Here is a 26,821-nt window from a genome sequence, read left to right on the forward strand (position 1 = left end):
ACTCAGTGAGAGACACCAATAGCATAGACAAAGACTTTTGTCTATGGTGGTCAGCTTTAGTTAGTTTTGCAGGTTAGAAATTAAGTGCCCCTTGTACTGGGGAGTTGTCAGTAAGAACCTAGACACATTAACCAGCTGTTAAAGAAGGGACGCTGCTAAAGCTTGAAATCAGTTCCTCCCTGGTTAATGTTCTCTTGCTGTTGCATGTTGGAGGGAATGGTGATGGGGGAATCCACGGACAATACTAGCTGGAAAGGGTTGCCATGGAGAACTATGGGGAGCAAAGGCCACACCTCCTGGTTATACCACAGGAATAGCAACAGGAAATAGTGGTAGTTTTCTAATCTTTTAATTCAGAGGATGGAATGTTTGAAACAACCAGCAGTTAGTTTACTCTGAATGACATACTCTGCATGTCTCAGGCAGTGCTCATTGTAAGGTGCCTGTGGTTAGTGCCACCATTTTCCAGATGAGGTCACAGAGGCTAAGTAATTTGGCCAAGGCTCCAGAGCTCACAAGGGAGCTGGTATCAAAATCCAGGTCTCCTTCTCATTAGTTGTGGTTAGTCTGTGTTCCTCCCGATTAGTCATCCTTAGCAGCATACTTGTGTCACAGTGACCCAGCAGTTATTGTTCCTCTAATTGCCCCATGGATTGCCTTTTACTTAAACAGTCACCCTCAATAGTGTGTCCTTGTTTCTTTACAAGGCTAAGTTAATTGAGGATAAGGGATTATGTTGGCAGGAGAACAAGGACAGATGAAGTCAGATGAAAAACGTTAGTCAATGAAGTCACTACTTATTCACCCAATAATCAAATATTTACTTAGCTATGCTTTCTATTAAGTAATGTTTAGAATAAAATAATGACAACTGAGAAGTCTCCATCATTTATTATGAGATACAAAACATCAAGTGACAGCTGGGTTTGGTGGCACATTTTTTACCTTACAGCAGTCAGGTAGAGGTAAAAGATCTCTTTAAGAGTTCAAGGCCAGCCAAAGCCATATACTGAGACCTCATCTTAAACCAAAACCAAAGCCAAAATACTCCTGAAACACCAAACCCCACAAAACTCCACAGTCCCTCAAACAAAAAGTCATGTGATTCTACGCATGCTAGGTATTTTATAATTGTCAGCCTTACACAACTTAAAATAATCTTGAGATAGATTCTCAGTGGGTAATTGCCTAGATAGGTTGGCCTATGGGCATGCCAGTGAGGCATGACCTTGGAAGACACTATGGGAAGAGAGTAGGCATGCCCAAGATACTTGAGGGGGAACTCTCATGGCTTAGTGCAGCCCTCACAAGCAATCATATTAATCTTTAGCAATCAGGAATGAGGCATCTCAGACCATTTCCCATCATCACAATAGAATGCATGAAATGGGTAAATTTTGTTTATGGTTCTGGAGGCTGGAGGGCTCAAGGATACAGTGACAGCTTCTGGTGAGAGGTTTGTTCTATGTCATTACATGGTAGAAAGTTCAAAGGGCACAAATAAATGCACAAAAAACGTGATGAGATCAGAAGCAGCCTTGCTTTATGACAACCTGCCCTACGGAGAGTGATCCAGTGTTGAGAGCAGCACCAATCTGTTTAAAGAGGGTGTCCCAGACACCTTCCTCCATTGGCAAACTGGAGACCAACTCATGAGTTCTGGGGGATGTACCACAGTAATCGGTAAGGGGGAAATCTTCTCAGTAGCTTACCTTGTACCAATTCAAGAAAATGTGAAGATTTGTAGATAAGTAAAAGAGAGACAAGCAGGACAGGTGCCCCCCAAGTTTTTAAGTAATGTGAGAGGGAGGTAGGCTCGGGGGACTTAGGAACAATTCGAGTTTTTAATGGTTTCAGGGTCCTGTCCCACTGGGTCAGGATGGCATTTCTGGCTCCATCCCATCTTCCAGGGCCCACTAGGCGGTATTGGTAAGGGGTACATGGTCCAAAGAAAACTTCCCAAGCCAATCTTGGATCCTTAATGAACAAAAGTGGAATGCTGGGCTTTGCGCCTATGCACTGAGTGAGCTCGTCCATGTAGGTAATGAAGTCCAGTTTGTCTTGGCTGGTATCTTTAATCACACCCCTACCGGCAAAAAAGTCGAATAATAGTCATTAGCCACCCACCCCCTGTTCTGCATCTCCCAAGTTATAAGATCAACTCCCTACCGTACTTTGTTACTGCTGTATTAGGATCAAACTTCATTTGGGAATGCTTTTCTAAGTTAGAAAGAAATAGCAAGGGGGGCTTATTTAGCAAGTGTAGCTGCGAGGGCAAGTTCTTTGTTATAGGAGGTACGGAGGGAAGCATTTAGGACATGGCTTTTGGTGTTTGAGCATGACACGAGGCTAAAGCCTAGTCTGTCCAAATAAGATGTTGATGAAAGACTAAATCAGAAAGCATTTCATATGTGGACAGGGGAATGAATAATCCTGGCTACCTGGGAGGCTGAGGCAGGAGTATTTCTTGAGTAATCAACATATGATGGTATTTAAAGCCACAGGCCAGGATGAGGTCATCTATGAGTGAGATCTAATTTTGGGGCTCAACAATAAGGAGGAAGAGGCCATAAGGCAAATATAGACAAAGCCCAGCCTGTGAGGTGGGAAGTAATTACGTTCAGAATGGAATTCCTGAGACCATGTGAAGGCAAGGCAGGAAGACAGGCTCAGATGCTCCGAGTCACATGTGGATGAGTAGAATTTAGTAAGAATCCCCTATGGTGGGGGTACTTCTTACCTTTTAATGAGCTGCTCCGTTTTAGTGGCTTCGGCCATCAGTTTCTGAGACGGAGGTATGCTACAAAGTCCTGTGAGGAAGATCAGAAGCAACAGTAAAGATGTTAACTTTTCTTTTTCTTAAGTTCTGCATCCTCTCATTTCTGGCCTCCCTCTCCTCCAACCTTGGAACTTAGTAACCGCAGTACACAGGAAACTTCCAGTTAACCAGGGAACTTCATCACCAGATTCTCAGATGGGTACCAGATGGCTCAATCCTCAGCCCCTCGGCACTCACACCAGACATCACATCTGGTCTAACAATTGCTGTAGTTCCTCCACATCTACTGTTATGTTCCCCCTTTCCCCTTCAACACAATCTATATTATATGTGTGTGTTTTAGAGGCACTTGTTTAAATGGAAATGCTCTGAGAGACCATTTTTGGACACATCTTCTGTTTTGTTATTTCGAGGTCTCCTGTGGGTCAGTCTCAGCCTCAGAGGAGTTCTGTGTATATTGTGAGGACCACCTCTGTCGGAACTCAGTCCAGGAAAGGAGTTGAGAGAGAGGAGAAAACTGAGTACTTTCGAGAACACTCCAAGAAAACAAGTCTTGGGACCTCAGTTTCTTCAAAGCGTGTAACTGTTCTTGGGATGGGTTTTCGTGCTCCTCCCAGGTGTATCAGATGGGAGGGAGTTTACTTCAGGTTACCCATTATTGTTTGCCGTTGGTATTCAGTTAAATGTTTAAACTATCCTTTCTATACCTCTGGAGAAAAATACGTTTTTGGCCATGTGGAGCTTATCCTTGTGATTGTATACAGCTTGAGCTCATGAGAGCTTTACTCGTTCAACATTTTTTTTTTTTTTCTGAGACAGCATTTCACTATATAGCCCTGGCTGTCCTGGAACTCACTCTGTAGACCAGGCTGGCCTCGAACTCAGAAATCCACCTGCCTCTGCCTCCTGAGTGCTGGGATTAAAGGCGTGTGCCACCACGCCTGGCTCGATCAACCTTCTGTAACCCTCATAGTATAAACTGAAGTTCTGAATAGAGTTGGTTATTGCATAAGACTTCAGTCTGCCTTATTGGTCGGCTCCATTCTCCCAGGTCCCACAGCCTCTAGAGCAGCAACAAACCTCTTAGGACAACTTCAGACCTTGACCTCAGCTCCTGTTCATTTTACTTCTAAGCCAGATTTTAGCCTATCACCATGGCTCTGACCCTTCTCTCTAGTGGTCCCCAGCCTCTAAAATCTCATTCTGTCCCTTTGGTTTTCGGGAACTTTACCCTTGCCTACTTTATGTGAACCTGTTCACCTACTTCCCCAGCTTTTCTTACTTGCCTCTACTTGTTACCTTGATAATCCACTCTGTCTCCCATCCTCTTCTGGTCAGTTTGCTCTGCCGGGTACCAAATGGCAGTTCTAGATGCATTCATTACCCTCAGAGTTAGGTCTAAGCAACTCTGTGCTATGTTTTCTGCCAGGGTTTTGTTATCTTGTCAAAAATGGGCAAGATTCTGGTTGCTGAAGTGCATCTTGGAAGCTCTCCAATGGACCACACGATTACTTATGCTGTGTGAGCCAATCAAGCTGTGTCTTGCCAACTGTATCATTTTAATAAGCATTTTACAGCTCATTATTCATAAACAACCCTAGGTATTTAAGAGTCTTCTGTGGTTTTAATGTAATTGGATAATATTTTAAAAGTACTTTAATTCAGCTGTAAAGAAATACATTTTTTTTTGATAATTTAATGAAAGGTTGCAATTCTTTTTCTTGCAATATAAGGACCTTCTACATGTGTCTTATTTCTTCCTTCCTTCCATTCAGATAGCATGCATGCAGTCAGGCTTGTGGTGCAGGCCTATGATTTGAGGTGCTCAGGAGAGAAAAGAAGGAGGGTGACAAGCTCAAGGTCAGCTTGGAAATTTTAGTAAATTCTTATCTCAAAAAAAAGGAAAGAAAGAAAGAATAAAGAAAAAGAAGAGAGCCGGGCGTGGTGGCGCACGCCTTTAATCCCAGCACTTGGGAGGCAGAGGCAGGCGGATTTCTGAGTTCGAGGCCAGCCTGGTCTACAAAGTGAGTTCCAGGACAGCCAAGGCTACACAGAGAAACCCTGTCTCGAAAAACCAAAAAAAAAAAAAAAAAAAAAAAAAAAGAAAAAGAAGAAAAGAAAGAGGGCTGAGAATGTACCTCAGGGATAGAGTGTTGGCCTGGTGTACAAGACCCTGTGCTCAAACCCCAGCACTACAAAATACACATTAGATAATCCCACGCGAATAACCAAATACATACATATAAATAGAATACTTATCAACCTAGGAGAAAACAGTCTGCTTTAAATAAATTTGTATTATTTTTTGTGTATGAGTGTTTTGCCTACATGTATGCACTGAAACTGGTAGTAAGCTACTATATAGGTGTTAGGAACTGAGCCTGTGTTCTCTGCAAGAACATAAAGTTCTCTTAGCCTGTGAGCCCCGCCCCAGTCATAGGTTTTCAAGTGTGGTTGATATCTGCTGCAATTACAGTGTGAGATTACTGGTGGTTGTTTTTATTTATTAAGTATAACCGGTTTGATCCAAAGGTGAAAGCTATTTATATTTAAAAACAACGTGGCTGCTGTTCTTTAAAACACTTGCTGACCTAACTGGTGTGCTGGGATGCCAACAGTAAGAGTAGAGCATATCACTTAGTAGGCTTCACGGTGGGTCAAGCAGTCTGCTTTGTAGAAAGTACCCATTAAAGAAATCCTTGATGGGCTGTAGGGATGACTCAGTGGTTAAGAGCACTTGGATGCTCTTCCAGAGGTCCTGAATTCAATTCTCAGCAACCACATGGTGGCTCACAACCATCTGTAATGTGATCTGATATCTGATGCCCTCTTCTGGTTGTATAAATCTAGAGCATATATATACATATATGCTTTAGATTACATATATATATATATATATATATATATACACATATATATACACACACATATATATGCTCTAGATGATATATATATATATATATATATATATAATGCTCTAGATGGTATATATGCTCTAGATGATATATATATATATATATATATATATATATATATATATGTGCATATATATATCTGAATGAATTAATCTTGAGAAAAGGCCAGTCATGGTGGAAAATGCCAGTTGATTCCAGAACTCATGGGGCAGAGGCAAGCAGATCTCTGAGTGTTTGAGGCCAGCCTGGTCTACAAAGTGAGTTCCAGGACAGCCAGGGCTGTTACACAGAGAAACCCTGTCTCATCCCGCCCCCCAAAAACCCCAAAACAAACAAAAACAAACAAACCCCTCAAGTCCCCCAAAACAAAAACCCTTGAGAAAAATCTTATATAGATGGAGGACCTGAGATCTTAAGAGGTCTTTACAAAGCTGATGAGTTTCAATGCTGGGGTTGGACCCCACAAACTGTCTCCAGACCCTTTAGCTTCTGGAAATAATAACTGACATCAAGTGATGCCCAGAGTCAAATATTATATAGGCATGTGTGAGAAGTTATGGGTGAGATAGAGAGACAGGGAAAATTATAAGGATGTGGGTCTGGTTGAAGCATCTCTCCAAATGTCTAGGAAAGGAGTAATGCCTCGCTTCAAAGCAATACAGGCTTAGGTCTTAAAGCATGGTTTGTTGTTAGTTTAACCTTCTTTTCTATATGAAAGGACTCTTGTCTCTACATGGGCAACTTTCACAGCAATTCTTATCCCATCCACAGAGTCAGCATAGCTTGCCCTCAGTCAGAGGAAATGACATATGCACATCTCTTATAATGCCACACACATATATGATTGATTGTTCATTAAGTATGCTTCTAGTATTTTATATTACCTTAGCTCATGTCTGTCTGACTTTACGGAAATGGCAGCAACTCAGATTCAATTGATGGCATTTGTGTTTAAATGAAGCAAACATACCTTTGAATACTCTTGTGGCCCACCGTGCTTGAAACTCTGTGCCCACTAAGATCGACCCATTAAGGCTGATCAGGCCAATAATGGCTAAAGTTGTTCTCTCCAAATTTGGGGGAAAGACTCGCTTGTATAGGGTGATCTTCTTTGTACAAAAGCTTTTGAGAGGTTCTTCAAAAAAGGGAAAAGAAAATTCATATCCTGTAGTGAAGATCACTACATCAATGTTGGCTTCTGTTGTCCCATCTTCAAAGATGACAGAAGAGTCTGTAAAATTCTTCACGCTGGTTTTCATGGTGACTTTCCCACAAAGGATACAGGCTGGTAGTTCATCATTTACAATAAATTTTGGTTTTTTCCTTGGAGAAAGGAAAAAAAAATATTCACCATAGTTACTTACAAGAGACTTAGCAAGTGATTTTTCTTCAGTCCATTGAATTAGATTATCTGCCAAACCAAGAAAGTGAGCTGACCAGTATTTAATTTGAAGTTGGGAACCCGATAAACAATCACTGTATTTATAACATGCTGCCTCCTTGTTCCCTGTAAACGGCAAGGAGAAAATGACTCTTTACTGACTTGGTTTACAATTCCCTTAATTACATTGAGATAGATATAGAGATACAGATAGGTAGCAAGATAGATAGGAGGAGGAGGAAGAGGAGGAGGGAGAGGAGAGGGAAAAGGAGGAGGAAGAAGAGGAAGAAGAGGAGGAGGAAGAGGAAAAGAAGGAAGAGGAGGAAGAGGAGAGGGAAAAGGAGGAGGTGGAGGAAGAAGAGAGAAAGAGGAGGAAGAGGAGTAGAAGTAGGAGGGGAATTTGGAGGGGGTTATTTTCTTTCTATCACATGTTCTGAGGACTGGACTTGGGTTCTCAGGCTTGGTAGCAGGCTCCTTTATGAACAATCTCACCAGCACTTGCTTTATAACTCTATCCATCAGAATTCATTTCTAAAACAGTGCTTCTGTTTATGGTTTCTCCTTTTTTTTTTTCTTTCTTTTCCAGTGTGGAGATTGAACCAAGGGCCTCACACATACCAGGCAAATAGTTTACCACTGAGCCATACCCCTAGCATAGCAATGCTTAAAGTATGAGCATAGAATATACTGCCAACCATTTGAAGATCAATTTGGGGTTCCACATTACCCAGGTCCCCAGAAGTCATATTAAGTCAAGAGGAAGTCAGTAAGTAACTATTCATTTAAATTAAAAACTATTCATCTATTTACATAGATGGCTATTTTCGTCATTACACAATCACATCAGAAATCTGGTCTCTATAAAATTGACAGGTCACATCATCTTTGATGTATTTTTTATACTTCAAAAATAGATGTTGCTAATGAGTATTTGAGTTAGGTATATATTAAAATCACATTTAATGTCATGACATGAAGTTTAAAGTTTTTCCTTTTCTTTCCAATATATAATGCTATATAATAGTATATTAAGATACATTGCATCAGGGACTCTTACTAGGAATTCCTGTCTCTAATCACAGTCAGACTGGGCATTTCTTTTTACAGGTAGTGAGAGCCAACACACAGATGCTATAAGCATTGTATTTCTGGATGGTAGCAGTTTCAAGATGCTTCAAAGCCAATTTAAAATTTCCTTTCAAACTGGAATCAAAAGCTTTTTCTTTTCTTTTATTCTAGCATTGTGAATTTGCTACTGTGGATACTAGGCAGTAAATATGCCTGTTTCAAGAACTACTGTGGAAATTGATGGACAATGTCTTAAGAAAATAAGTTTATAAGAGGAGAAGCTAAGACAATGTTTTAGTTATTGAACATGTAGAGTTCTGAATAATACAGAACGAGAGATATTGATTTAAAATTTCCCATGAGAAACCCAAATCAAAATGACAACAAGATGCTATTTCACTCCAGTTAGAATGGCTATTGTTTTACTAAAAAATGTGGGGGAAGGTATGGAAAAAGGAACAACTGGTTTAGCCAATATTGAATATAGCATCGAAGTTCTAAAAAAACAACAACAGCAGCAACATTAGCAGCAATAGCAGCAGCAGCAGCAACAACAAAACCCAACACAACCGAACAACAAAAAACTAAGACTAGATCTACCATACAATCTGTCACTCACTTTTGGGAATATATCCCAAAGTAATAAAATCAGCATTCCAAAGAAATATCTGCATTCCCATTTTATTATTAACAATAGCTTAGGTGTAGAGTCAATTTCAATGTCCATCAACAAATGCATGAATAAAAGTGTGACACACACACATACACACATGCACACACACCAGAGTATTTTCAGCCTAAAGAAGAATAGAGTCTTCCATTTACAGAAAAATGGAGAGACTCAAAGACATTAACCTAAATACGTTAACCTGAAATGAAGTACATTAACCTAAAAAATGTAAGTGTGGCACATTCATTTCTGTATGTGGAAGCTAAGGTCAGAATAGTGACGATTAAGGATGGAGAAGGATGACTATCAGGGAAAGGAAGGAAAAAGGGAGGTTGGCTTTGAACAGTAGATGCTACATGCACATATAGAACTCCACTGATAATTAAAATGTATACATAGTAATAAAAACAGTGAAAATGAACTGAAGCTTTTCCATGGAATAAAAACTCCAGTACTAGACAATAATAATAATAAAAAACTCAAGTACCCTTTTGCAATGCTTAATCCATAATTCTCATGGTTAAGTATTTTATTCATTTTCCTCTCGAGAGTCCAGTTTATAAAACGTGAAGGCAGAACTCGTACAAGAAAATTGAGCCATCTTGTTTGCATCATATTGAAAGGGTAGCCACCAGGTGAGGAGCGGCTTAGGACCCAGGTGCCAGTTCTAGTGCTGAGAAACACCTACAAAGAAAAATGAAAAGGATAAACACATGTCCTTCACTTTCTAGTACTTTGCTTTGATGTGTTTAAAATATATTCTGGTTTTCTAACATAGACTTATGTGTGACCATATGTTATTATTGCCATAATGCTAAAAACACATCATTTAATTTATACATGTTAGTTGTCTTCATCATATTATTTATAAAATTGTGAAAATTGAAATGTAATATTTGTAGCTATAATATGTTGGTCTGGCAATTATATGTGTGTTTGGGGTATGTACGGGTGCAGATATGTGTGAACGTGTGTGTTCATGCAAAAGCCAGAGGTCAGCCTCTGATGTCATTTCTCAGGATCCATCTACCTGGGTTTTTTGAGGCAGAGTCTCTCACTTGGACCTGGGGCTCATATATTAGGTTAGGTGAACCCAGAGATCTGCTTTTCCAGTAGTACATACATTTTGGCTTTTTATATAGACTCTGAGGATGGAACTCTGAACCTCATGCTTTTGTGGCAAGCATTTATTTGTATGACTGAGCTAACTCTTCAGGCTCTGGTCTGGTAGTTTTTAAACATATGAATAATAGAGAGTTAAAAGGTTTAGAAAAACAATTGTAACCAGATTAAATATAAATCTATTCTTTTGAGATCTAATAACTTCCTATATATGATGTACGTGAAATAGATCTCTAACTTGTGAGTTGTTTTGAATTTCTAAAATCATCAAGCATGCTTACATACTTATATAACTTAAAGATCACTTTTATATTAAAACAAAGAACAAAACTGATTTCTAGTAGAAGAGTTGGAGACATTTGGCAAACAACCTTACCACTGAGTTAAACACAGGGGTTTGACAGAATTAGAGAGGGTTTAATGTAAAAGAGAGATGGCTAGGGTTTGGTTGCATTATGCCTGTCTTTCCAGATTTTGGGAGTTTGAAGCCTGCTGAGGCTATGTAGTGAGATCATAATCTAGTAGAGAAAAGTAAGAAATGGTTTCAGGGAGAGGAAAATAGAGTAGGTGTGCAGGCTGGAGAGATGAAGATGAGGAGGCAGAGAGGAAGGGAGAAAGAGAGGAGAAGGAGAGAGGGTATGAATGAGAGCCTTGCCTTCTGTGAGGCAGGTTGCCTAACTGGTCTCATCCCTTAAAGATCACATTTGAACAATGCCTGTGATTAGGCGTTCACATAGTTTTTCTGTAGTCTTTTAGACATAGTCAAGTTCTGTGAAGTGTGTTTTCTGAAAGCAGACCAAGAGTAGCTTTGGGATGTTCCCCAACTCTTGCCAGCATAGTTTGCCAATTGGGAAGGCATCTATAGTTTTAGCAGCTTCTCTATAGCCACTATCCATGCTGATGGGAATGGAGACAGAGTCAGAAATAGTCAGAAATACCTGAGCTGCTATTCGACTGAGCTCTACTGCGATGTCCCCGCCAGTGTTTCCAAGACCAATCACCAGGATGCGCTTGCCCCGAAAGGCATCTGGAATCCTGTACTCTTGGCTATGTAGGATCTGTCCTTTAAACTTATGGATTCCTGAGGGAAGAACAGGATGAACAGACCTGAAATGCTTACATTGTAATTCTGCAGTGTGCAATGGTAGAGAAACTTGCTGCTTGTATCACCACTTGCAGCACATAGAAGCAGGAAGAACAATTCTTCCTGGAATTGAGTGAGCCCAAGCACAGATCTTGTACAACCTGCCTTGTTAAAAATACTGTTCTGAGCTGGAGAGATAGCTCCGTGGGTAAAGGTGCTTGCTGACAAGTCTGATAACCTGGGTTCAATTCCAAGAATCCACATGGTGGAAGGAGAGAAATGACTTGTGCAAATTGTTGTCTGACTTCTCTGTGTGCATTGTGGTCTGCACACTGTGAATATACATGAATATAATAAAGTTCATGTCAAATAAGCTCATGGATAATGTCGTAGCAAGTGGGAAAACCTTGAAAGCATCCCTCTGCCATGTGGGACAGGGCAGGGGCACCTATGTTTACTTCTTTCATCCACTGTACTACTGGAAATTCTAGCTAGGACAATAAAGAAGGAATAAGAGCATTCACTTGGAAAGAAAAGAAGTTAATTTCCCATTGTTTGCATATATGATGACTTTATATAGAGAAAACTCCATAGATTCCCCCCTAAAAAAACAACCCTATAAGATTAATTAATTAAGCAAAATTGTAGGATACTAAATCAACCTACAGTACTATTGCTGTATATTGATGGGAAAAGGTCTGATATAGAAATCAATAAAATAATTCCATATGTAACAGCTACAACAAAATAGCCGGGGATAGGTTTAGTCAAAAAGAGAAATATATAAAAACATCGATGAGGGGTCAGAAGATGGCACAGTGGGCTAAGGGTCATGCTATCAAACCAGATGATCTGAGTTCAATCCCTAAGTTCAAGTCCAGACACCATTTAGAATACTCCTTGAGAAATTATGGATTGAATTCTCACTTGATCTCTATTTCTGAACATATTTTTGAATAGGATATTCTATTTATTTGTGATAGATTTTTTATAAGATTTATATTGATTTTTTCTCTTGCAAATGGATAACTTTATCCATTACACTCTTATAATCTCTTCTGTTGCTCAAAACGAAAAACAATAACCAAACCAACCAAACAAACAAATAAAAAACCCAAATAAACATAAAACTCACAGAACAATAATATAAAGGGCTGGAGAGATGGCTTAGTGGGCAAGTGTGTTTACTATGCAAGCATGAAGATCTGAGTTTGGATCCCAGCATCCTTGTAAAAAGCTAGATGTGCCTCACTTATGCCTGGGACCCAGGAGTTGTTGGAGGTGGAGACAGGATGTTTCTGGGACCTGCTGGCTTTCAGCCTAGTAGAAGGGTCAATGAGAGACTCTGTCTCAAAGAAATAAGGTGGAAGATTCTTGCGCACATCCGACTCGACCAGCAAGAACTACGCTGCAACAGGATCCTTCTGCACACATTTATTGGGAAAGCTTGATTGTAGAGGCGAAGAGACCCCCAAGCCCAGAACTGGTGCTGCTTATATAGGCCTAGGAGAGGTGTGTCTCACACCCGGATTGGTTATGCACTATACCTCATTTGCATGTTCCTCATCTGATTGGTTACTCTCAGTACCTCACAGAACCTCGTTAACATACCTCATTTGCATGTCTCACATCTGATTGGTTATTCTCTTAGTACCTCATTATCATATCTCATTTGCATGTCTTACATCTGATTGGTTAACTCTCTTAGTACTTTGCAGAGCCTCATTATCATGCCCGGGCCAGGCAGTGTTTTGGTGAAAAAACTTTACTGCATGAGTACGCACTGGTTGTTTGCCCAAACTTATGCGTGGTGGCCAGCAGTAGCCTGCGCCACCCTGCAATGGCACATGTGGCTTCCCACAGAAGATGACAGAGCAGGATGCCCAGCATCCCCCTCTTACCTCTGTGTGTCTGCACACAGGCACCTGTCATCCCCCCCCTCCCCAACATATGTATATGGTGCACAGTAAATATCATGGTCACATACACATATAAAAAAAATAAAAGAATCAATACTTTCTAATTGCTTTCAGGGCCACCAAATCCTGACAGAATAGGAACAGTTTTACCACATTTTAGTAATCCCTTACTTCTCTAATTTTATTTGCCACACCTGAATTTGAATGGATATCAGGTTTCTAAATAACTGATTATGACCTCAGAGATGAAGGTTTGCCAGCCATGAATGTATTAAAAAGAGTGTGCCAAACTGGTTGGTTTCAAAGGGGGATTTCAAAATGCCCTGGTCTGAGAGGTATAATAGGCAATTTTAAAAGAGTGAATGTATTTGTTTAAATATATAAATTCTGTTTTGTTTTCTTTAAAACCCACCAGTCAAGCTTCTGTATTCTCTTACATTAAGTTTTTGAATCATAGACCAGCCCTGCTTCAAAGGACCTATAACTCACCCCCAACAAAATTAACAGCTTTTTAAAAATGACAGATATGATATTTTAAGTCTTGTTTCTTGTTTGATTGCTGTACTTGAAGTTGACATGTTGGGCAAGGCTTCAGCCACACCATTTATATTAATACGTAAATAGTAAGACCGCACACCAAAACCAAACTTTTTTTTTAACCATTCAAAGTAATTCTGCGCATGTAATTTCAAAGCAAATGAAACATTGTCTAAAAGCCCAGGGAAGTATTTTCAATTATGAGCAAGTCTTTTCTCTTCTAGAAGATCCCAAAAGGGTAGTGATGGTCTCAGGTAGAATTGACTCACCAGGGAAGGACTCCAGAGGTAAATGTGGGCTCAGGAATTGCCCAGTGCAAACCATAACTGCGTCAAATACTGCCCTGTCCTGTTTGCCTTCTGTCTCTGTGACAACATCCCACTGGCCAGTTTCAGAGAAGTCTGGGCGCTTTGTTACACTGAGCACAGTTGTCTGTAGGCAAGAGACAAACTGGTATAATAACTGTCTTCTATTTTAAATGGACCAACTGATGATAAGTAAGGTCTGTAAATATCAGCTAGCTCATTCTTTGAGAAATTAAGTAGCCTGTGTATTCTCATAGATGCTTTATGTGGACTGGGGCTTAGGACAGCTGAATCCTCTTATTGGAAGGATGGAGCAGGACGTACTCTTTTTTTTTTTAATATTTTTTTTATTACGTATTTTCCTCAATACATTTCCAATGCTATCCCAAAAGTCCTCCATACCCTCCCCCCACTTCCCTACCCACCCATTCCCATTTTTTTTTTTTTTTTTTTTGGCCCTGGCGTTCCCCTGTACTGGGGCATATAAAGTTTGCGTGTCCAATGGGCCTCTCTTTTCAGTGATGGCCGACTAGGCCATCTTTTGATACATATGCAGCTAGAGTCAAGAGCTCCGGGGTACTGGTTAGTTCATAATGTTGTTCTACCTATAGAGTTGCAGATCCCTTTAGCTCCTTGGGTACAGGACGTACTCTTGATGAGAAGGAAATGAGTTATAATTCCTGACGAAGAGAGAAATCCAAAGAACAAACTTTCCTCTATCATAATTTCTATGTTGAGAGTTGTAGTTGTTTCTTCTCAGTAGGTTTCATAAATAGAATTATTCTTACTCTATTCTCAAGAAAAAAAAATCTTGAGTTCCATCCTAAATGATACTTTGACATTTAGAGGAGGACTCAGGAAATTCAGTATTTTAACGCTGTAAGTAAGGAATAGTGAGGAAAGAATTACCTATCTTACTCACATCAAGAGAGAAATCAAGGAGAAGCTTTCTTAATCATCTCATTTCCATAAGATTGCTGACTAGGCCAGCCTCCGTTCACGAACTTTCCATTACCCAACCTATCTTACCTTAAACCGAATATATCTCAGGAGGCCAAAGTGCTCAGCAAATTCTCTGAGATAGTCCCAAAATTTCTCATGGCTCATGAAGTTGGGGTAATCTTCTGGGAATGGGAAGTCACTGTAACATGACATTTCTTTGCAGACATTTGTCACTAGTGACCTGTAAACCCTGGTCATCCCATCCTTGGAAGTGTCCTGTAGTGGAGATAGATACGGTGAGATACGGTGGAGATACGGTGAGAAGGAAAGAAGGGACAAGGCAAAAAGGAAGGTTCTTTACGTGGCCTTGGTGGCTCATTGTGTCCAGCTGAAAGGGTCCAGGGCAATTAACAGTCTACTTGTAATGTTAAAGAGTTCTAGAAAACCCAGCACTGGGTGCCCATGTTGCCAGGATAAGACATCCTTATTGGAGCTGGAACAAGTCAATGCAGTCTCTTTGTCCATCACAAAGAAGCTGATGACGGCACACCATTACTCTTAAATGGTTCCACAGATGCAGGGCTCCTGGTTCATCCTGGCTGCCTGTTCCTTCTTCACCTGCCATAGTGACTCCCTCCACTCTGGCCACTTCTCACCTTGCCTCTTTCCAGGGAACTGCTTGATAGTTTTCCCCCATTATATTCTATGCTTCTTTACTGATTTCATTCTTTCCACCAGCATTAAGAATATCAAACATTAAATTTAGGAACAAAATCCAGGCCCCTCATTAGCCTCCCCCCCCCCAAATCATAAGGAAGATTTATCATGTCCTGGTAACCTTTTTTTCTCCTGTATTTCTTAACTCATTCTCTGGTCTTGGTCTCTATGATTCAAACCAAAACATCAAAGGCATCTGCATGCCAGGCACCAATGAGCTTCGATGTTTGAAACCAGTCTCCATCTCTCTCTCAAATGGGTCCAGTGCCCCTACAGGCCTTCCAGGACTCAAGGGTTTGTTGCAAGTAACTGCTGGGGCCCCATAGCACTGGTGAGCTGCATCTTAGAACTTCTCACACTGCACTGCAAGGACCTCTTTACTGTTTCTGTTCTTTTCTCAACTACATGGAGGGTGGTGGGGTCCCTGTCTGTTTTCTGCACCATCGTATCCGGGCAGAAAGACATGCTAAGTACATGTTGAGCAGATGAGTCTTTTCATAACATCCGAACGTCTGGGAGTTGACTAACTGCTGCTTAACTCAAACTTCATCCTTACCTAGTGTGTGATCCATTCTCCATTCACCAAGACCAAGCTTGCTGGATGTGATGCTCTGCTACCTTTAGAATTTCCAAGTCCCCAGATCACCAGAAACCTCCAAACTATGCTGATATCATTATCAGATTTCACTCCTTTCCTGTTCTCTTCTCCGTGCCCGTGACTATGCCTTGCCTATTTCTAAGGCTCCGTACATATCAGACCGCATCCCACATAGCGTTTATCATGGTGCCACACACATATTTAGCTTGCTGCAGTGAACTCCTGTTTTGACCACCAAGGCAGGCTAATACCACCTCAAATGAGCAGGAGCAACACATGACTGGGTTATGGGTGCTAAGGCAGGAAGATGAACTACGCACAGCAAACTTCCACAGTCCGCCGAAGTCGCTACTTCTCTCAAAGCAGGTGGGCTCCAGGTTCTCGTCCAAGCAGCACTTGATAGAGGACAGGCCACTCACGCCAGCTCCAATCACTGCCACCTTCTTGGCCATGGTGCACTCTGTGTGAAGGTCAAGAAAAGCTCTGTATGGCAGTATTGGAAGAGAACCCTTGACATAGGACTCAGCCTAGGGAGTGTTACAATGCTAAATGTTTATTAATGTTAACTAAATCCTATTATTTACTCTTTGGGTGGGAGCTGAATCATAGCTTGATTTAAAGCTGCAGGTTCTGGAAGTCAATGGTTTTGATTTAAGTAGTGGCCTTACCTTTTGTTAGTTGTGTGACCTTGAGCTAGGTGCCACTCTTCTAGGTGACTTGCTTTTTCTCTTCAGTTAAATGGGGGTGATGATGAAGAGTTTCTGTGAAGGCTAAGTGACTGGTATGTGTTGGAAAGGTTCAAAAGTACACGAGGTACTAGTAAGTGCTCAATTAAAGCTAGCTCTTAGTTACTGTGACTGCTTTAATTACTGAGTGTAGCTAGTGCATTAGCTCCACAGGACGCCTATAACCCCTTAGTATTAAAGGGACTTTTCACTATCATCTTGCTTCTCTAAATCTTCTCCTAGAGAGATGGCTCAGTGGCTAAGAATGCTGGCTATTCCAGAGGACTTGGGTTCAATTCCTAGCTCACACACGGTGCCTCACAACTGGCTATAATTCCAGTCTCAGGGGATCTGATGGCCTCTTTTGATTTTCTTGGTGACCAAGCATACACACAGTTCACATACATATACGCAGGCAAAATGCTCAGATATGTAAAATGGTAAAACAAACAAACCTTTAAAAAACAAAGTGAACAATCTAGAGAAAATATTTTGAAAAACACAAAATACTACTATGCTTAATATGTAAAATAAGCTTATAAATTAATAATAAAAAGAAATTTGTATGAGAAAATAATCTATTTTCAATAAAGGGAATAATAGTAATAATAATAATAAAAATACTAATTGAGCGAATTGATGTGAATGGGCTATTTATCTGAGAAAAGGATAGCTTCAGTCATGAAGTATATGAAAACCTGTTCAAGTTCACTAATAATGATTTCATTAATAATACAAAGCCTGAGGTAGTAATTTCTAGCTTTCAAATATGAAGTGTGGAGAATGGAGCTATGTCCAGTAAAGTCACATATGAGCTGCAGCAGAGCAACACTGTATGTATGCTCCACTCATCATAGTGATATTTGCCTTGGGGAACCAGCAGGGCATGTGTGTATGAGGGCCATGGGTCCTCACCGCAGATAAACACACTGCTCCGAGAGGCGGAGTCTGCCTGTAGGTGCACTTCTGGCATTTGAGGCAGCACGGGTGTGTGCTGCTGAGCTGAGGGCTTCAGACATCCTGTGACCCGGTCATTGAGGCTCTCTTTGTCCCTTTGCTCAGTTTTGAGAGACTTCTCAGGGCATCCTGTTCCAAACGTACTGCTGTTCATCTCTTTGTGAGGTTGAGGGTCTCTGTACCTGGCTCATTGTGTATTTCCAAATCTGTACCGCTTCCATTTCAGCTGAGTTCATTTGGGGGTCTCTTAGTTTAGAGTGAGTTAGGACATAAGGAGACTGGATCTCAGAGGCAGGATACTTTAAACTTTCCTACTGAATGAGAATGGGCCCACAGGTTCATATCTGTTTAGTTGCCAGGGAGTGGAACTATTTGAAAAGATTAGAAAGATAAGGCCTTATTGAAGGAAGAATGTCACTGGAGGTGGGCTTTGAGGTTTCAAAAGCTCATGCTAAGCCCAGAGTCTCTCTCTGTTTGTGGATCAGTAAGTAGCTCCAATCTACTGCCTGTCTATTGCCATGCTTCCTATCATGATAATAATGGAACTTATTAAGAATAATGAACTTCTGAAACCATTAGCAAGCCCACAACTAAATGTTTCTCATAAGAGTCAGCTTGGTCATGTTGTCTCTTCACAGCAACAGTGACTACGACAGTTATTGAGAAGTTATTAGATCTACCACAAAATACCCAACAAAACATCAACATAACAACAACCACCCAACCAAAACACTCTCAGGTGTACCACTGGTAAAATATGAAAGCTACCTGTGTTAATGGACTGTGTAAACAATATACTTACATTAAAGGACCCAGAACAAAAGACTCACTGTTCATCCTTCCACCCTCTGTCCCTAAGAGAGACAGTTCTTGTAGACAACATGGCAAACATACCTGTGAGTTCCCTTGAGTTGTGAATATGGGGTAGCGTTTAACCAGGGACAAATGGCCTTCACCGTGAAGAACTCTTGAATTTCTGGGTGAAGGTCAGAAGTTGTCAGATCTCCGTCATGCCCTGTCTTTGAAACGACACAGGAGTTAGTTAAACTGATAAAGTGGAAAGTATGTTAGTGGGATAGACCGACAGCAAAGGAATTCATTCACTATTGAGGCTATTCTAGAGTAGACTATGGGGTACTGGACTCTACCATTGGTTTCAGGATTAGTAACGCTGGCAATAGAAACACATCTGTACACTTCAATATTAGTCTTTAAGTACCATGATCCTCTGATGGTGATAGCAATTTGAAAATGTGGTTTATGTTAGTAAGAGAGGGTTATAAGCAAGATGAAAACAGAAAGAACTGAACCTACTCCTGTTTCTGCCTCTAGCCAGGTATGTCACCTTGGCCCAAATTCCTGAAAATACACTTAAAGTGTTTTTTACCCCCCTCCCCCCCACTCTCAAGTTTGAAAGTTTTTCATCTGAGACCAAATAACTCATAAAATAAAAACAAATCCACAAAAAAGAAAGGGGGAAAAAAGCTGCAAAGCCCTCAGACAACAATGAAACCAACCCCCTCCCCCAATTCAACAAACAGTCAAGCAAAATCCAGCTCTGAATTAAAACTTGAAGGCCTAAGAAAATGCACGGTGTGCTACCTCTGTCAATTCTAAGGAATGCTAAAACGTGAGAAATACTGCATTGCCCTCTGGCTAGAAAGGAGATCAGAGTTTCTGAACTTGGACCTTTGTATAACAACCAAACCCCACCTCAAACCTTATCAGTCAGTAAACTCTTCCAACAAATGAAATGAAATGACATAGCTAGGATTTCTGGGAGATTGCCATTTGGTGATGTACTAATTAATTAATCCACCTTATCACCACGGAGTTGTGTTTTTGTATCATTCTAAGATCAGAGTGGGACCCGCTGGACACCTGTGTGTGACCGGCATGGGGATCTTTCCTTTGGATAGTCTGCTCCAACTTTGTTCCGCTTTTTATCTCCTTAACCCTATTGCGCTTACCTTAGTCAACGGGCTTCAGAAGCTAATCACATGCCTTCCGCAAAAGCACACTTTCTGTTCACCTTCCCCAAGAGCAGTTTCTAGGGAAGTTTCCTCTTGAAGGGAGGGAAAAAAAATATCCAGGGCACTTACCTTGCAAGCACTGATCAGGTGAGAAGCCAAAGGTGAGAGGTCAAAGGTGGAGTTTTTTTTATAGAACACAAGGAAGAAATTTCAGTCTCAGAGCCTTGTTCTGAAGTGGAAACAGTGCTCACTTTGCTGACTTTGGTCAAACTTTCAGTTTAACACAAAAGCCGGTGGCTTCTTCTGCCAGGCTATGGACAACAGGGAGTTGTATTAATGTGAATTCCACAATCTCGGGGGAGGGCAGAGTGACGACTTAGAATTCAGCTTTCAGATTGGAAACAACGGGAGTCCTGCCCCTTTCCCACACCCTCCAATGGACAAGAGCTAAAGGCAGCAGAAGGCTGGGCGCCTTTAGAGGGCGCCAAACTTTCATCCTTCTTAGTGACACCCTGATTTCATTCTCCGTCATATTATTTTTTCTTGGAGATTTTTTTCATATGTATCCAATCAAATATGATCATATCCATCCACTACTCTGTGCCAACTTCTCCCACACTCCTACACATTCCAACATAATGGCTTCAGTTTTAGTTCGATGACTAAGAACTATTGCCCATATGTGGATGATAATAGGTTTTAATGACTGGATTGATGATTCACCTCTTATACCAACATAAGAGCAAGCGAGAGGGAGAGTGGGGGAGAGAGAGGGAGAGAGAGAGAGAGAGAGAGAGAGAGAGAGCCTACTATATGTACTTGGTGTTTTCTAATGCTTCGTCACAGGAAGAACAACTGAGGAAGCAGTAGTGGTAGTTAATAACAAAAAGCCAGGGCTTGTATGTATTTTCTCTCAGTGCTTGGAAGCCACCACAGTGATGGTGGCTCATGTAGGTTTGTTGTTGCTGAGGGAAGTTCATCACCACTGACCATTTTCTGAACCAGAAGTCAGAAATGCAAACACCTGGAGGAGTCAGGAAGGCAACATGAATACAGGTGGTCAGATGAGACCTGATGGGGAAGCCCAGTGGTCTGCTCAGCTTGGCTAAATGCTGTCATTTAGGATAAAGAGCCTAATCTCTCAAAGGCCCTTTTCTTCCTTCTTTCTGAGACAGGGATTTTCTATGTGCTCTATGACTCTTTTTGTGCTTTTCAAATTTGCCATCCTTTTATGTCAACTTCCCCAGGGCTGAGACACTATCATATACCACTATCCCTGGGTTGCAGGCAAAATTATCTGTGTGATTTCTGTGTGTATGCACCACTTACCACAGTGTTATTTATTTGCCTTGGGGAACTAGGAGAGCATGTGTGCATTGTGCCCACAGGCCCAGTCAGAGGAGCCTAGCAGGAGTTTCCTCACTGCTGAATTCTGCACCACTCTGAGAGGCAGAGTCTGCCCACGGTCGCAAGCACTTCTGGTGCTTGAGCCACCGTGGGCGTGTGCTGAGCTGAAGGATTGAGGTGTCCTGTGACCCTGTCACCAAGGCTCTCTCCTTCTGCTCAGGTTTGCTGGTGTATCATTAACTAGGTGGGCTCAGGGACTCTGTCCCTGTAGCTTTGCAACTTGCCTCACAATCAGTTCAGAAGCACCAGGAACAGAAACAAAGTGGGATGGCTGAGAAAACAGAGCAGGGAGGAGGTCTAAGTCCTTAGACCTCCCAGACTTCACTGGTGGCAGTAATGGATATCTCAGGGCTTTCTGTTCCAAACCTACTGCTCTTCAGCTTCCTGTGAGGTCGGGGGTCTCCATACCTTGCTCACTGTGTATTTTCAAACCTGTACCTCTTCCATTTCAGCTGAGTTCATTCGCAAGTTTCTTAGTTTAGAGTGAGCTCTGGTGAGAGGAGACTGAACCTTAGGGGCAGCAAAGCAGGGTTTGGACTTTGATCCTGACTCATCTTTGGACCCTAAGAAGGCTAGTAAAACACTCTAAGATTTGCATAAGAAAAAAATTCCTATGTTCATTAACCCGCACGCCTGTACTCAGTAGTCCGAAGTTAAAGAATTGTAGTGCATTTGAGACCAGTTTAGATTACATGGCTAGTACCAAGCCAGACACAGCTACATAGCAAGACCCTGGCTCCTAAAGCACAAAGAAAAGCAGAAAGGCATAAGAGGAAAAAAAAAACTCACATCAAAGGATTGTGTATTAGACAAATGGCTGAGCGCAAGGCTTTTCTTGGTGTTCCTTCTTCAATCACGTGTCCCCTCCTGTCCTTGGTTCTTTCTAAAAACAGTACATCACAGAGTTATGTTGAACAGGGAGTGTGGAAGCAAGTGGGCAAAGGTAAGGGTAGAGTCCTTTGAGTTGAGAAGGAGACACGGATGGCTTCTAACCAGGAACAAATGGCTGTCACCAAGAAGAACACTTGAATTGCTAGGCCACTAAGTGAAGGTCTCAGTGGTCAGATTTCTGCTGTGCTCTGTCTTTGGAATGACACAAGGGGGTTGTTAGTTAAACCAGTAATGTGGAAAGTGTAGAGTAGAATCCACTGGGAGCAAAGGAATTTATCCACTATTGTGCCCTGTAGACTGAGCTGAGGGAGGGTCCAGAGATGACTGAGACTCAGAGGCAAAAAACAAAACAAAGCAAGCAAACAAGCAAGCAAGCAAGCAAACAAAGCCCACTATTAGTTTCTAAGGGAAACAACACCCTTGGGGCAAACTGTATTACCTCACCAAGTTCCAGGTCCCAGCTGCTACTAAATCCTCTCTGAGAAAAGCAAGAATACACATCCAAACTATCCCTTACATGACGTAAGCTAATCACGACCCAAAGTGTTACCATCCATCGCTTTCCCTTGTTGAGGCATGGCCTCAGTCTCCTATGTCCAGAAGCGTACGGTTTGAATGGAACATGCCTGGGAATGGCCTGGCCACTAACATACTTTCTTACATGAATCTGCCTAGACTCCTTGAATATAATCCTTGTTTTCTTCATTGGAGGAGGACATTGCTTTGAAATAACTTCCATGTTCTCTTTACCTCCCACAGCTAATAAAGTCTTTCCCCATTCTTTTATTTTTTGACTGCCCTTGTTTTGGCTTTGTATTCATCCCGATGGGAGCCACCCTGTTTGGTTACAAGAACAGTAACATCTGGAGACAAAGCAACAGCTTTTAAGCTGTATGGAGAGAGCCTGACTTGAGACTGATAACGAGGAAGTCCTCCTATAAAGTCAGTGTTCCCTGGGTCTGCATGCTGGCACACTCTCTTTGCCCCTGTCTAAAGGATTGTGGGATAAGTGGGTCTAGGTAAAAATACTTTGTCTTTTATTTATTTATTTTTTTAATCCAAAATGTGTTTGTTTGTTGGAATAGTGTCCTGCTCATCTTGAGTCAGAGTGCTGTCAGTGCACTTCCTCCTAACGGAGCAGTCTCTTAGAGGTCTTGATTTTTCCCCTGTAGACTGGCAGAGGGCAGCAGAACAATCAAAACACAAGGCTCCGGTCTTAGCCAGTGAAGAGACACCATGACTGTGGCGGCCACTCTTATAAAATAAAACATGTAATTGGGGCTGGCTTATAGTTTCAGAGATTTAGTCCATTGTCATCATGGTGGGGACACATGAACAGGCAGACATGGTGCTGGTGAAGTAGCTGAGAATTCTACATCTGGGTCCACAGGCAGTAGGAAGAGAGAGGGATAGCGGGGTCTCTATTGGGCCTTTGAAACCTCAAAGCTCACACTTAGGGACCAACTTTCTCTAACAAGGTCATACCTCCCAATCCTTTCCAAGAAGTGCCGTTCCCCAATGAATGAGCATCCAATCATATGAGCCTATGTTGGCCATTCATATTCAAACCGCCACAGCTGCCGTTTGTGCACTACCAAAGATTGTGGGGGTTGTATAATCTCCTGGGCATTTCACATTCACGAAGCAGGCACTGGGACTTTTATGGAGGAAGATGAGGAGATCCTTTGTGAGGGTCATGTTCTCATAGGCAGGTCTTCACCACTCCAAAAGCTTTGCTTCTTGTAATTCTGAATGTCCAGGGTCCCAGACATACTAGGTGGGGGCTGTGCCATGACAATACATAACTATACACTTAAAAATTATTTAGAGACATGGTATTACTGTGCTACTTATTCTGGCCTCTGGCTTCAACTTCCTAAATGGTTGGGATTACAGGTATGTGCCTCTCCACTTAGCACACGTTGTGTTCCATGAGTATTAACATGAGTAAGTTCATTTGAAAGCCAGAGGACAGCCTTGGGTGTCATTCGTCACTCATGGTCCCTATCCAAGTTCTCCAGTTTTGTAGTGTAAGCTACCTCTCATCTCTGCTCTCCCAAGACAGAGTCTCTCAGTAGCCTGGAACTTAGCAGGTAGCCGAGGCAGGCTGGCACATGCAAAGCACTGATAAACTGTCCTTGTCACCTTTAGAGGGAGCCAAACTCACAGGCTTCTTAGTGACAGACACCTTGGTTCCCCACCCAGTCTCTGGAACTGTCCATTCTAAGAGCCCTCAGACAGGGAGAACATAGTTCAGACCATCGCATTCTTCCCGTCTTTTCGATCCCCAGAAGTGTAATTTGGATTTTCAGGATTCACAAGGAATTCAAGTGGTAGTGTCCCTCAGCTTGGGTCAGCAGAGGGAGCTGGTTATCTGTAATTGAGAACATTTAAAAGTATATTGTTTTTTCTCTAAACATTCTTCTGGAGGCAGGAAGAGCAACTTAGGAAGTAGTGGCAGTAGTTAATATCAAGGAGCCAGGGCTTGTATGTATTTCCTCTCAATGCTTGGAAGCCATCACAGTGACGGTAGCCCATGTAGGTTTGTTGTTGCTGAGGGACATTTGCCACCATGGTTCATTGACCGTTTTCTGAATGGGAAGTCAGAAATGCAAACACCTGGAGGAGTTGGAAGGCAACGTGAATAAAGGTAGTCAGATGAGACCTGATGGGGAAGCCCAGTGGTCTGCTCAGCTTAGCTAAATTGCTTCCATTTGGGACCAGGAACCCTGTATGCTGAGACTTTAGTCTCAGACTGCCCCTCTCTCCTCCTCCCCTCATTCCATCTCTTCCTTCCTCTCGATTCTCTGCTAGTTCTTGCAGCGTAGCCCAGGCTAGCTTGAAATGGTTGGAATCCTCTTTCTGTGAGAGTGCCTGGACAAGCAGTATGCCCCGTCACTTTGAGTTAGGCTTCTCTTCTCAGTAGAAGTGGCAAGTCCAGATTTTAATATGGAATGCTTTCTGAGCAACAGATTCTTTCAAAAACACTGAGAGAAATTAAATAAATAGTTTTCACTAACAAATACAAATGTATCTGCACCCATGTTCTCAATACTAAAATAATTAAATCCCCTCCCCAGTACAGGTTCTTGTCAGGAGGTCCAGGTTGACCTTGAACTCATACTGCATCCTTTTTGCTCACCCTTCAGAGTGCTATTATTTACCGACTTGAGACTTCAAGATCAACTTTATAAACCTGGTTACATTTTCTTCCCTGGACTCTCTGTCTCTCTCTCAACACAACTATTTGCTGAACCACTTAAAAACAATCTGCCAACCCCAGGATGGCACCAGGAAATTTCAGTGTGTATCTTAAGAACAGGCACCCCTACCACACCACTGTTACTGCCTTAAGAAAGCCCACATACATCCAACAGTATGTTGTGTACTTCAACACTTCTCCAAAATGTCTTAACAGTATGTTGGAATTGGCTTATGTAGAGAATGTGTGTGTATCTATTCCACCGCTGAGTCCAATATCACAAGATGTTGGGTACAATGGAATATTTACACTAAGGAGAGCGGCAGACGGTATAGTTGGCTTCCTTCGCTGGGCCAGTTGTTCTTTACCAGAATATAGCTGCTTTAAAAGTAGCTTGAATGAAACATGACTGATAAAAACCTGCACATATTGAATGTAGGCAGTTGGTTGGATCTGAACATCTGAATACCCCTACGGAGACAGTACGACAATGACTTCCATCGCTTCCAACAGTTTCCTCACCCACTCTTTGTTTATCAAGTCTCTTTGTGCAGAAGAGGGTAAAAGTGCAACATGAGACTCATTATCTTAATTTCTCAATGAACAGTATAGGATCAGTAACTGTAGGTCTTATTTACAGAAGATTTACCCAGTTTTCCCCTCTTACATAATTGAAACTTTATACCCATCGTATAACAGCCGTTCTCTCCTGTGTTCACCTTCTAGCACCTACTACTGTGCCCTCTGCTTTTAGAAATTAGAAAATTATAACTTCTTCATGGAAGTAGAATCATACAGCATTTGTCTTTCTATGACAGGTTTATTTCAGTTAGCAGCATAATGTCCGACAGGTTCATCTACCTTTGTCAGATATAGCAGAATTTATTTATTTATTCATTGATTTTTGTAGGTAGTGCCTTACTATGTGGCTCTAGCTGGCCTGAAACTCAGTGTATAGGTCATGCTGGCTTAGGGCTAGTGAGCGACTCGGTCAACATCACATAGCTAGTAGTAGGTGAGAGAGCCCATGATCATAAGGTTTGGGTTTGCTTCTCTAAGCATCCCTCTAAGGTTAGGCATGTGGAAGGACCAAGGACATTGGTGCAGGAAATGGACATCTCATTTTAAGACTAACCCAACAGGGGTTGCTCTGAGGGTATATTATAAAAAGTTCAGAAACTATGAAATCACCCCAAGAGACTGAACACCTCACAGCAATGTTTTGTCACTGTGATCTGGGGAGTCTGTCTGGCCCTGTCTCACACTGGCCACTAATCATCTCCTCTTTGCTGATCATTAGATTATTGGATGCTAAAATGTCAGCTTCACCACAGGGCATCTCAGAAGCCATCCAGGATGTTCTCAGTGGGGACAGGTTTCTACTATGAGTGTCTGCTACACTCACAGTAGTGGAATAGGTCAGGAGGAATAGTAGGGGCCATCCTGGGAGCTAGCAAGGCAGACTAAAACGAGATGATCTCTATTTAGCTTAACCCCAGCACTCACTCTTGCCTACTTCCAGAGTTCCTTAGTTTTCTCTTCTTGCAATCTCTGAACCTCTCTTATGAGGCAAGGCTCCACATCTAAGCCTATTGATGAGGTGCAGGTGCCCAAGCATGCCTTGACAAG

The 26,821-nt window shown here is 41.7% G+C and overlaps 1 protein-coding gene and 1 long non-coding RNA gene across 3 annotated transcripts in view; one reads left to right on the forward strand and one right to left on the reverse strand.

Moving 5' to 3' along the window:
* Positions 1-26,821, forward strand: part of LOC147006183 (uncharacterized) — an 82,982-nt gene that overhangs the window by 25,254 nt on the left and 30,907 nt on the right. The gene's annotated exons all lie outside the window — the stretch shown is intronic.
* Positions 873-20,060, reverse strand: Fmo4 (flavin containing dimethylaniline monoxygenase 4). 2 transcript variants are annotated; one of them, XM_021160954.3, is made up of 10 exons: positions 19,822-20,060; positions 18,614-18,738; positions 16,358-16,497; positions 14,810-14,998; positions 13,745-13,907; positions 10,874-11,016; positions 9,301-9,497; positions 6,665-7,017; positions 2,741-2,810; positions 873-2,086 (listed from the first exon to the last, which is right to left on the reverse strand). In XM_021160954.3, exons 3-10 carry the CDS (start codon positions 16,487-16,489, stop codon positions 1,651-1,653), a joined length of 1,683 nt encoding a protein of 560 aa, XP_021016613.1. In that variant the 5' UTR covers positions 16,490-16,497; positions 18,614-18,738; positions 19,822-20,060; the 3' UTR covers positions 873-1,650. The 2 variants fall into 2 exon arrangements, with proteins under 2 accessions (XP_021016613.1, XP_021016621.1); XM_021160962.3 differs by lacking the exon at positions 19,822-20,060 and adding an exon at positions 19,690-19,800.

This window comes from Mus caroli, unplaced genomic scaffold (assembly GCF_978045245.1).
Source record: "Mus caroli unplaced genomic scaffold, Mus_caroli_1 scaffold_1, whole genome shotgun sequence".
NCBI lineage: Eukaryota > Metazoa > Chordata > Mammalia > Rodentia > Muridae > Mus > Mus caroli.

Excerpts from the sequence above, each read along its gene's own strand:
- Fmo4 (XM_021160954.3), bottom strand. The coding sequence starts at position 16,489 with ATGGCCAAGAAGGTGGCAGTGATTGGAGCTGGCGTGAGTGGCCTGTCC. Across the intron at positions 14,999-16,357 it reads GCGGACTGTGGAAGTTTGCT|GACACTTCCAAGGATGGGAT; the intron begins GTGCGTAGTTCA and ends TCTCCACTACAG. Across the intron at positions 2,811-6,664 it reads GGCCACAAGAGTATTCAAAG|GACTTTGTAGCATACCTCCG; the intron begins GTATGTTTGCTT and ends TCTTCCTCACAG.